General features: G+C 35.9%; 1 protein-coding gene across 7 annotated transcripts in view; it reads right to left on the bottom strand.

Moving 5' to 3' along the window:
• LOC141446688 (sodium-coupled monocarboxylate transporter 1) overlaps window positions 1–11,977 on the bottom strand; it is a 69,751-nt gene that overhangs the window by 2,379 nt on the left and 55,395 nt on the right. For all 7 annotated transcript variants that reach the window (XM_074113353.1, XM_074113351.1, XM_074113349.1 and 4 more), the window contains 9 exons: window positions 11,702–11,909; window positions 7,785–7,918; window positions 6,273–6,461; window positions 5,889–6,043; window positions 4,173–4,313; window positions 3,877–4,095; window positions 2,439–2,557; window positions 941–1,316; window positions 27–127 (listed from right to left, as the gene is read on the bottom strand). In XM_074113353.1, the coding sequence (XP_073969454.1) occupies window positions 27–127; window positions 941–1,316; window positions 2,439–2,557; window positions 3,877–4,095; window positions 4,173–4,313; window positions 5,889–6,043; window positions 6,273–6,461; window positions 7,785–7,918; window positions 11,702–11,906 (1,639 nt within the window). In that variant the 5' untranslated portion in view covers window positions 11,907–11,909. The remainder of the gene's footprint in view (window positions 1–26; window positions 128–940; window positions 1,317–2,438; window positions 2,558–3,876; window positions 4,096–4,172; window positions 4,314–5,888; window positions 6,044–6,272; window positions 6,462–7,784; window positions 7,919–11,701; window positions 11,910–11,977) is intronic.

The raw sequence follows: 11,977 nt of genomic DNA, 5'->3' as shown, positions 1-11,977 counted from the left end.
GGATGTGACAGATCTAGATTACATACCAGTGATGTAGCTCACGATTAAGCCGAGGAACACTGTGAGGAATGTTCCAAGTAAAGAATAGTACATATACGTCATAGAGTAAAGCACTGTCAGGAAGTCACTGTAAACAGGAAATTAAAAAAAAAAAAAAATCAGTAATCAATAAACATGATTTTAATAATTAGAAATAGTAACACAACTTTCTCACAAAAATTTATTTAATTACATTTTTTCATAACATAAAATGTGTACTATGAAAAAAAATACAGATTGTTGAATTCAATAATATGGTAATATCACGTTTTTTGCAGGCAGGGTTTAACAACCAATTTCCAAATTAGGTGTCGTGGACAAGGGGCAGAAGCATATTTTATTGTTATGTTCTTTTCTAATAAAATAAAAAGTATCTGCTGTAAGCGCGGATTCAAACTGGGGGATCCATGCTTCGTAACTAGTAGCGGTACACTTAAAAAATGTACGTGTTCACTATAACGAAATGAAACTGATAAAGGAAGCATTGGAATCCCACAAACCTAATATCCGAATTGAAGAGAGGCATAGGCAGGGGCCGAATTTAGATGAAAAGAGGCCCTAGGATATTCCACTTATGAGGCCCTTTCACCTCCCATTTTTAAGTTTGTAAATACTTAACTTGAGAGATAACATCACTACTGTGATATTATAACATATATCAATATGTTAAATGAAACATGTTGTTATTGGTACTGTTTTTAGAATAGTGTAATTTTAATTTTGCTAACAATTTGAATGTAGGCCCCTCTTGACCTTGAGACCCTAGGCTGAAGCCTAGTTAGCCTATAGGAAAATCCGGCCCTGGACATAGGTCTACCAGGAGACATGTCCAAATTAAACAAAAAAAAGTACTCTTTGCTCTTAAAAGCTTCAAAGCAGAAACAAACTAAGTACGACTAACCTCTCATGTTGTGCAGGTCCAACAACTGGATCATCAAAATCTTCCATCCAAACTGGATCCGATCTTGGTGGTAGAGGTGGTACACTCGATGAGAAAGTTGTATTGGTACATCCGTCCACGGATACAGGTAGCATTGGTGTTTCCGGTCTGTCGATGGTCAGCCGGCCAAAGGTAATCCAAAGCACAATAGCATGCGAGGATAACATGCCAAAAGCGGCACCTTTCCAGTTGGCCGGCGGAAAGAACATGGCCAGCATGAAGACGCCCAACAGGGGACCAGAAGTGGCCGAAGTCATCAACATGGAAGCTTCTATTACTCCGGACAAGCTGGCCACAATGAAGGCAATGCCCAGGATCATGAGTCCGCACAAAGCGCCTGTGAACAATAAGATGTTAGTGCAAAATAACTACATTATGGCACTATCTTAGCAACTCCTCCTTCAGCCCTCTCGGCTGAAAGGAACAGAACAGACTTATTCTTGCGACTGTCAACTTCTGCAAATAGTTAAGAGAACAGGGTTAAGAAAAGATGTGTATCGAGCCGTCGTGAGTTGAGTAAGTTTTCTTTGTGGGGTCATAGTATACCCATACCCGAGCAGTATCTACGGCTTGAACGACTTACAGCATGTATTAGAGTAATAGGCTGATTATTTCAGTTCCCTGTAATCAGATAATTTGAAAAGAGAAAAACAGCTGGTAGCCCAATCCAAGGTATCCCTTATTGTTTTTTCTTATTGGCTTTCGACAATATTCTTCAGGTATGTATCGGTAAACCTGAAGTCTGGCTTTAATTTTGTGTGTTTTTTTTTTAAATACAATTAAAGAAATTAAAATTGAAATGATTGAATTGTGATTTTACCTAAATTGTCCGCTCCAAAGCGACGTAGTAAACCAATCCGTCAACTAGATAAGGAAGGTTAAAGAATAGATAAGATTTCAAATATCGAGAAAAATCGTCTTCAAGATGTAACATTACATAATACAATTTGGTAAAATATATATATATTTTTTTCATATACAAATTTAAACTGTTTCCGGTAGGACCAGTTGTATAAGGGTTGATCGTCAAAAACTGCACCAAAAAAGCTGTAACGTTGAAAAACATCCAACTTTGACCATTTTTTTTGTCTCTTTTTCTATAAAAGATAAAATTCCTAAATTTTCTTTATAATTTAGGGCAAATCCTCCTTTATAATTGTAATGTTTTTCCAACAACCCAGATCAAAGAGATTTAGGGGAAAGAAGTTGATGAAAATGAGCAAAAAGGGTTTTTTCAAAAATTGTTCTTGTTTCTTATTCTTCTTCTTCATTTTAAATTATGCGATGTCACGAAATAGGAACCCGAAAAACATGATGTGATGAAGATTTCATGTAAAAAAAAAAGAAAGTCGAATCTTATTCTGTTGAAGACATTTAGAATGTACATTGACCGTTCTTGCAAATTTACAGAAACTCTATTGTCTTTTAGTGGGATGTAAAAGTGTATTTCACCACTCACCAAGAAGTTTGATCAACAGCAGCTGACCTCGTTCTCCGATTCCTTTAAACGCTGGTATTTGGAAGAAGAAATCTTCCCACATCACAATAGCCAATGAATTCAAATTGGACACCATGAGGCTGGGGAAAAAAATAAAAAGTTATAACATAAATAGGCTAAGATTTTGGTATTAAACAAAATATCCATAACAAAGGTTTGGGACGTCTTGAGGGTTATTTTGTGTGTGAACAATCGCTCAACGAAAAGGTAACTACCATTTTTTTATGTACAATTATGCACTAACAATAAGGCAAATAAATTTTAAATGGAATTTAATTTTTCCGGATCAAAGTGAATGAAAATTGGTCTGCACACTTTACTACTCGTAATAGGAATTCTCAAGTTTTTGAGACTGTCGCTCTCAGAAAATGGCTCATAGAACTTTTTTTAAACTTAATAATCAAATTATTGCTTTGAAAAAAGATTTTCTCTCTCAAAAACTGCAGTTTGAGAAAGTCGGGTGAGGGTTCAATTTAATGTTTTTTAAAAATAAATGCCATAAAACGATGTATCCTAGAACAATGATCATAGTCACAAGGAGAAATGCATCTTTTCGAAAAGTCAGACTGCGCTGAAGGCCATTGCTTCCTTCAGAATTACCTCTTTCCTGGTCTGGGAATGCAATGAGGCCCTAGAACTACTGGCTCGGCACAATAAAGTTCGGTTGGAATGGGTGCCGGGTCATGTGGGGGATTAAGGGGAATGAAATAGCTGATCGACTGGCCAGGAATGGAGCTAACGCTGCTTTCATTGGCCCGGAGCCTTTCCTGGGGATCACCAAGGGTTCGGCTCGTGCGGAGTTTGGATCTAGAGGGAGCATGAGAAGTGCTGGGTGATGTGTCCTGGAGTTAAAATCACAGCAAGACTATTGCTTGCCTTGGCTGTGCAAGCAAAGAGCCAAAGGAGACCCTGTGTTTGGGTAGGAATCAGATAACTCTGATTACAGGCCTATTCACGGGTTTAGGAAGCATCTGCACAAGGTGGGGCTTATTAGCTCGGAACCGTTGTCCAGACTGTGTCAGGAAGAGGTGGAGTCGGCCTCTCATCTATTCTTCGATTGTGTTGCAATCGAGCGGTTGCGCTATGAAACCTTTGGAACGTTGAAACCAAAAGGAGATAGTAGCGCAAAAATAACTAGTAGGGAAAGTCCTCCAACCTCTTTAGGAGGGGAGGTTTCAACTATTAGACTCCAAAGGGGAGAGCACGATGAGCCTCCAGAGGCTGCGGTGCCGTGGGGCGTAGGTCCCGTCCCGTTTTCTAATATTAGACCGCATTATGTATACTTTAGACTATTTCTACTGTTGAGATTGCTTTACAAGTCACTTCGTGCTCTGCCTGTATGGCGAAATATCTAAAAAAGATCCGTGACATTCACGAACAAAACTGCACGGAAACTTACTTGAGCGCACCGTTAAACAAGCTAGCCACTATCAGTCCAAGAAATCCTGGCAGGAAGTTGAATTTGTCTTCCACGTAGAATGGTAAAATTTCATCTATATCCTGTATATATCCCAATGATCTTGGATCACACAGATAGTAGTTAGCGTAGATGACCATGCCGACTACCCAGGACAAGCTGAACAGTATCGTCATTATGGGGATATTAAACATCAGTGTTCTGTAAACAAAACAAACAATAGATGATTATCCTGAATAAATAATAAAATCCAATCCAATTTGCTTGAATAAACTTACTTTCTCACTTTACTTTGCGATGACATGCTACAATATCTTTGCACGAAGTTCTGCTGGCAACCAAATATAGATAGTGACATGAACAGTTGACCGACTATCGCCGATATTGTGGTCACTCGGACAGTTGGGTCCATATCAAAACTGTAAACAGAGCAGAAGTTAGACATCAATGACAATTTGTTTATAGATTTCAAGGAACTAGTTTCAAAAGAATTGTGACGTCAACACCACACACACACAACCTTCTCGATTACTATAACTAATTTGGTAGCAATAATTTTCTACTAAAACGGAAGTTAACAGTACCCTTGGTTACACTTAATTTACTAAGTAGGTCTGCCACAACATACCTTGCGTCCCCAAAATGACTGGACTGTATGTGGCCGTTTTTATATTGCACTGTCAAATTAACAGGCGCTGTCCACAATCTCGGAAGTATAGTTTTCTATAATAGCCCGGAAGTTTAAATCTACCATGTTCTCCAGGGACAGGAAAATATTGCGAACAGAAATAGTAATATCACCACCAGTTTATTGAACCATCACTGCAGCCACTTCCGAGAGAAAAGTTTTACTTCCTTTTAGTCTCAGTATATTAAGAGGAACTACTGCGGTTTCGATCAAATGTTCTAAATATTACTAGTTCAAGGAAATACACGTCTTACTCTGAAAAAGAAAACTCAGAAGAAGCTGAGATTTTGATTGTTCTCTCTCTCTCTCTCTCGGCACCAAACACTTACTTCGTCAAGAAATTCATACAACCGCATGAACTTTTTGGGGATAAGAGCTGTCCCTAGGGAGTCTGCCCTAGAAAGTGCCATTTCAATGATAAATACGTTCCTTCCTATCACACGTAATAATTAAGGAGAGTTGAATGTTTTGGGTTGAAGAAATTTCATCAGTTCGAACCTTGAGAATAATAGCAAGAGAAAATCATTTAAATTCAGGCACCATACTTTCTATAAATTTGGGATTCTTCGTTTTTGAAACTTTTTTAGACTCAGAGAGGATTCCCAAAACGGACACTTCTAATGAAAAATCAATTTCAAAAATTTTGTTACGTTTACCACACTTCCGTTACCTGGTAAGTGAAAGTAAAACTAATGGCTCATAAGTTTAATATAACTCAAAATATAAAGTTTGAAAAATATTTTTCTACCCAAACTGTCTTGCTACAACAAACATTTTTCTAATTGCAAACATTTTTTTTCTCTAGTTAAACTTTGAATTTGGGAGGTTACTTGGTACCACAATTTACAGTTAAAAATAAACTGTACCACTACTTATTTAATATCAAGATAATTAACTTTATCGTAATTAAACGTTCGAAAAAACATACCGTAACACTTGTTAAAAAAAAGAAGAGCTATCGTACGAGTGTTTAAACTTAATCAACATTTTTATTAATGCATATATAATTAAATATATTTTTTTAATGAGGAAATAAGTACTCAAAAAAATGACACAATAATCTTATCAGCCAAAAAATGCAACAAAATATGGCAATCTGTGATGATAACGCTGACAACATTCATGCAATTGGAGTGTTTATTTGAACTGATAAAACGTTTGACAGCTAGTGCTCTCCTGAGATCAAGTACTTGTAAGAACAATACAAGTCTGATAAGTCTTCTTAACGAGATAAGTAAGTTAACAAGGAGAAAGTGAAAAAAAAGTTTTCACAAGAAGATTAGACGAGACTGTAACAAGTACTAACTTAAAGAACTGTAATCGACCGTTCGTATAGGACGTATTGACGACGTTCACCACACCACCAGCTGAGATCGTGCCTTGGATAATGATGGCCGCCGAACATCCCATCATGATCAACAATTGTGCTACATCGGCGATGATCGCTGTCCGCAGTCCACCCTACAAAAAAAAGAATATAAATTTTACCCATAACTTTTCAACCAAACGCAGTTGGAAAGCGCATTTTACAAACTTCCAGGGGAGCAATGTCTTATATGCTAATAATGTGGTTAAGTTAAGTAGGACAAAATAGTTACACTTTAAGATATTAAGCATAGCTTCTCAATTCAAATGGTTGTTTTAAAAGAAGTATTTTACAATGTAATTTAATAATCAACCAAACTCCTACCATGATGGTGAAGAATATGGAGATGGCAACAATGGCGCAGATTGACGTCCAATAAGGCAATCCGATGATCGTCTTCAAGGCCACACAAGGTGTAAACACGGTGACTCCAAGGTTCAGGACACTTCTTAATACATATGTTCCCGAAGCCAGACATCTTACCAGGCGAGACTTGAATCGTAAATCCAAATACTGGAAAAATAATTTATTGAAATAAAATCTCCAACTTATAAAATTCTAAATAGAAAATTTAAGTCAAAAGCAAAAGAAGGTCAGACTTCTAACTATGTTGGAGTAATACTGCTGCTATCTTCTTAATCCGCAGAGTTTGAGCTCACTACAGTTTTTTTAAAATAAATTTTGGAATCAAATTCTTCTAGAATACAAGCAAGCACAAGCGGCACACCACTTATTAATTTGAAGTCATTTGCTCGCCAGAAAAAAAAATCATTATTAAATAAAAAAAAACTTGGTAATTACTGCTATTTTGTAACTAATTAATACAATAGAATAATTAAACAAAAAAAAATGTTTTCAAGATAAGAACACACTATCACACTACAGCCCACAAAACAATTGGAGGTTATACGTGTTATAACCTTTACTTGATATATTTATTTCTATCATAATCAGCTGGGTGTTATCAAAAATATAAATTTCCAATTTTTCAACTAATTCAATATTATGTAATAAAAAAAAATGTAATAGTTTTAAAATAAAAATTAATCATTTTAGAAAAAATATTTGTGACAATAAACAAAAAAATTAATTATATATGTTTTTCAAACAATTACATAATTACAGACACGAGTGCTTGATAAATTTTTGTCAACTAAATTCTATATAAATTAATTACACACGCACTATAAATAATTGGTTCTAAACTGTTTTTTATTTTAGTTAATAATAAAAAAAAAATATGTTTATTTAGTCATTGAATTAATTGAGAGATTCTTTTAGACGTTATTCACTTTATTTAGACATTATCACAATTAAATACATGGCCTTTTGAAATGAAGGAGATTTCGTCGCTCGGTGAAGGTTGCTTATTATAAGAGGAGAGTATTATCGTAACATTTTTCTTATTCGCTAATGGACATTCGAGAAGTGTTAGCCTCTAAGTACTTCTGACTGAAAAAGGGGCACGTTACTTACAGCCTAGCCGAGGAATGCAAGTCTGAATGACTATATAATGGTAAAGTTGGATATGTGAAGAATGAGAGTGGCAGATTTCTAGATATTTTGAAATCCAAGCGTAGAGTGAGTATTCGACATGGACTGATCTCTCGACATCTTGCTTGAAATGTTTTTTGTTTTATAAGCTATTGACATTGTCAGTATATTAGGAACAGTTTTGGAAATAAGAATGAACAGCTGAGAGGGAAATACGCAAAAGAGGAGGAGAAGCAAGGACACAAATTCGGGAAATAGCAGCGTAAAACGAAAAGTGTTAACGAATAGGGGTAAATATTTTATATTATAGGGATTTCAATTGAATAATTCGAAGGAACAAACCTGATACACAGAGGTTATGCCCAAACTGTAGTAAATAGGCACAAAGAAGAAGCAGACCAACGGGAAGGCAAGAATCATGCCGTACAGTGTCTCCCACATGGCACTTCCTCTGTAGAACAATTCAGATGGATAGCCTGCAATCAAAATTTAAAAAAAAAATATTACAGAATAGAGTAAAAACAACTTTAATAAAAATAAATTAATAAAATTTGAAATTTAAACATGGCCAAGTAAAGAACAGTTAAAAATTAAAATGGTGGTCACTAATGAATACGTTAGCAAATGTTATTTTGCAAATTAAAATAGCTTTCCTGCTTAAAATGAGTAATAGAATAGGAAGTCATGAGATGATTCAGGGAAACTGCCAAGTTGTATGTACTATTATTAATACAGGAACAAAATAAAAAGTTATCTTAAACTATATTTTTTGACTTCAACTTCTTTGCTGTAATTGCTAAAATAAAACAATTTCAAAATAGGTTTGTTCATGATGCAATTTATGTGTCTAGGCTAATAAGGGTGCGTACCACTAAGCGTTCACAACGATCAAAATGTACCTTCAGGCGTTCCACATGACGACCGCGGACGCTGTGGTCGTGGCGAAAACGTCACTTATGACGTCATTATTTTAGCTCACGCGAAGCTCACAACGCCCCACCTTAGGAGCTGGGTCGAAGTGGGCGTTCAGAAATTTAGCGCAATTTTTAAAAGCAAAAATGGCGACCGAAAAAATTATATCAGGTAAATGAAAGTATTATCTCATGTAAATAGGTGAATGTGTTTTTCGAAAGTCTGAAAAAAAAATTAGAAAATGAAAAATTACTTATCCCTTTCCATACGAGTACTAAATCACTGAATAACGACCAATTACACTTTGATAGTTAATAATACGTGGCCTAAGTTTTCGCTTTTCACTATTGCGATTTTGTCAAATTGCATTCCACTCTTCATCGTAACTAGATGAAGAACTTTCTAAAGCATTATTACGTTGCATTAATAAATATCCTACTGTTGCCACAAAAGACATTTCAATTTTATTTAAACGTAAATTTTATAGGTAAATACTCCACGAAAATGTAATATAAAAAATTGAATAATATATATATTTTTAATATAAGTCAACTTTACCAATAATTAATAAAGTTTATTATAACTGCATATAAACGGGGTTAAAATTAAAAAATAGCCTCTTCAAGCTTCTAACTTATTTTCGAGGCCGCCATTTGTAATGTTTACATGAACGGTTAAAACGCCCATAGTCCTTTTCACTTGGGTTTTCTATTGTAACCCTCGCAAGCAAGTGGAACGGGCAAAACCGCGCGGTCGTTGTGAACGCTTAGTGGTACGCACCCTAAATGGTTTATTATTATTTAGCGCGCTTTGTTACTGGTTCTGTTGAAATCTTTGATATAAGAGACTGCTCCTGATTAGAACACAGATCTGTTTGAACATACGTTTGGGTATTGTTGTAACAACATCTCCCACATGCTCCGTAAAATCATCAACCAGTCAGTGATTTTGATTAAAGAAACCTAATATTTCTTGTGCTCTAAAGCGATGTAGCCTAATAGGAAATTAGAAAAGATTCTGTTTAGCTATTTCTATTTTCTTGAAATAAAATGATTTTTAAAGTGCATTACAAGATATGTTTTGTCTAAAAGGGGAATATAGAAGAATGTATTTGCAGCAGCCAGGGATTGTTTACATGCCGGCTTTCTGGCTCTGGCAAGCAAAGTGGGCGGCAGGGGTGATCCCTGACTGTGGACAAGTAATTAACAATTATTATTACATATTAAACAATGGCTGCCTTGAAGTGAAAACAATACAATAGCTGCAACAACAACACTGTGCATCAACATTTGATAACATTTAAATTCTCCCCCTCTGATTGTACACACTGCAGGCTATTTTTATAGTCATTTCGACAACATTACTCCTTACTCATCTTAAAGAAAACAATATGCATTCTCTGTTCTAAAAACATTTATATTAAGGAAAGCATCCAGCGTCAGTTCATTTTGAGGTTTAGAAAATACAAGAAAATCCCTATAAAATCAGTTGACCTTGTTTTCAAGAAAATGTTTACTTCAAATTCAAATTTGAATTTCTAGATCAAAATATAGATGAAAGCTCACCTTTATGACCAATAATTTAAAGCAAGAATGATACGATAAATACATGCCACATTTACAAGGTCAATTCTATTTTACAGCTTCTTGCTTCACCACAATCTTTTCTAATTTTCAAGAGTTTATCTCTAAGAGATAGTTTTTATCTCTAGTGACCGATTAATTTATCTCCATTATTTTGATTACATAATTTCATTGATTGTAAGTGGGTTCCTGATTTTGTAACTCACAATAGTGGCCACTTCAAACAGGATCTTGGCCTTCCTTGAAGGTCTCCCACCCTTATCTTAGACTTGTCTATCCGCCAGGTGGCGTGTGTCTCCCCTTCTTCTTATCTATCTGGATTAGCACCCCCATGATTCTCTTATTCAACCTCCAAAGCGTGATAGTATAGTTTACACCCACACAGGAGGTGTTAGTAAGCGAATGCTTGGCACCAGAGAATAGAGCCATCCTCCCTAGGTGCTTACTAAAACGGGCAGGTTGCGTTTGGAACAACGTACAGTGTTCTTTCTTGTAATGGAATGGGGACATATTGATTGAACACTGCAGTCGCGAAGCGAATCCATGTCCAACGTGCGAATCTTGCCAATTTTAAAGGTGTTTTGTGAAGTTTATTTGGTGGTTATAATATATTAGGTACTTCCATTCCAACTTGCTAACGCATACATGGTAAAACATACAATACGCTATACTACTCTGAATTCATGACTCCGCAACGTTAAACAGCTTGAGAACCACTGACTTTTGGGACTTGAATTGATTTTCCTAGGCAGCACTATATCGAGAACATTCTCGAAAAACGGTCGAGAACCGAGCCCTCGGATAACATAAATGTTTTTTGCCGTAAATAAGCAGTAAAATCCTCTGGCTATTTTAAATATGGTACATCCATGAAGAGGTCCATGAACAGAACTTGATATTAAAACCGAATACAATGCATGTTCAAAATTAAATCTAATTTTGATTAATTTAAAAAAACTAAAATGTAATAATTTCTTCACTGGTTTTGGAAGAAAGGAGAAGATTGAAACTGTTTTGTCTTGAAAAAGAGAGAATCAAGCTTAAGCTGAGCTTCTAAGCATCCTTCAAGGAAACTTGATTTTCTTGAGATTTTCAAGTTAAGCGAAAAAAAAAATAGGATCTTCTGTTTTTCAGCCAGGAATCTGAACACAATGCCATCTGAATATCTCCGTTTTTCATTGATTTCTGTTACAACAGAATCCAATCCGAGGATGCTTTTCTTTTCAAAGGATTTCAAAGAATACGCCCATAGCCTTAATACGGAATTAGGCAAGCTATAGTAATGTTGATTAATTATAATCGATATTTTCATCCGTTTTGGACGTGAAAGGGCAACCCGGGCGGTCATCATCTCCGACGTCTTCTCGGCCAACTTGGAAACGCTTGAACCACTCAAAAACTTGTGCGCACGTGATAAACATTCATCGCGATTAACTTCTTTTAATAAAAGATAAGTTTCAGTAGCGGTTTTACCAAGTTTTGATGTGAAATTTCACGACAATTCGTTGCTCTACCACATGTGTAGTATCAATGTTTTCGGCAAAACTAAAACTAACACCTCTTAAACAAACAGACGGTTCCGGCCGTCTAGATTTCTCTACAAACACGTGAGACGCTGCAATCCGAAAGAGAAGGCTTTACGCTGCACAGCTATTAGGTCGTTAGGATTTGGCGCATGCTTAAGTTCTTCTGTAGCAGTATCAGTCTCAGTTATTTAATAGCCACACCTCGTAATATTAAAGTAGAAAACCAAAATAGACTCACCTAGGAATACCCTGACGCCGAGAAAACCTCTAGCTATGGACAATATCATGGCTGGTATAGAAACGGAACTACTTTTGGCAAACGCATAATCCTCTTTTGTGCGCTCTTTGGGTCCAGTAAATCGTCCATAGATGGCCACGCTGAACGAACCAATAATCAACGCACCGAAGACCAGGTAATCGTACAGTAACGTTCCTTCTTCCATTGTCTAGAAAACAGAAAAACAATTCAAAATTAATTTTTTGTTTCAAAGGGAGGGAAACATCTTTGTGAAAG

The sequence above is a fragment of the Rhodnius prolixus genome, unplaced genomic scaffold (assembly GCF_049639745.1).
Source record: "Rhodnius prolixus isolate KJV_2025 unplaced genomic scaffold, Rpr scaffold_7, whole genome shotgun sequence".
Taxonomy (NCBI): Eukaryota; Metazoa; Arthropoda; class Insecta; order Hemiptera; family Reduviidae; genus Rhodnius; species Rhodnius prolixus.
This window is presented reverse-complemented; position numbering and strand designations above follow the sequence as displayed.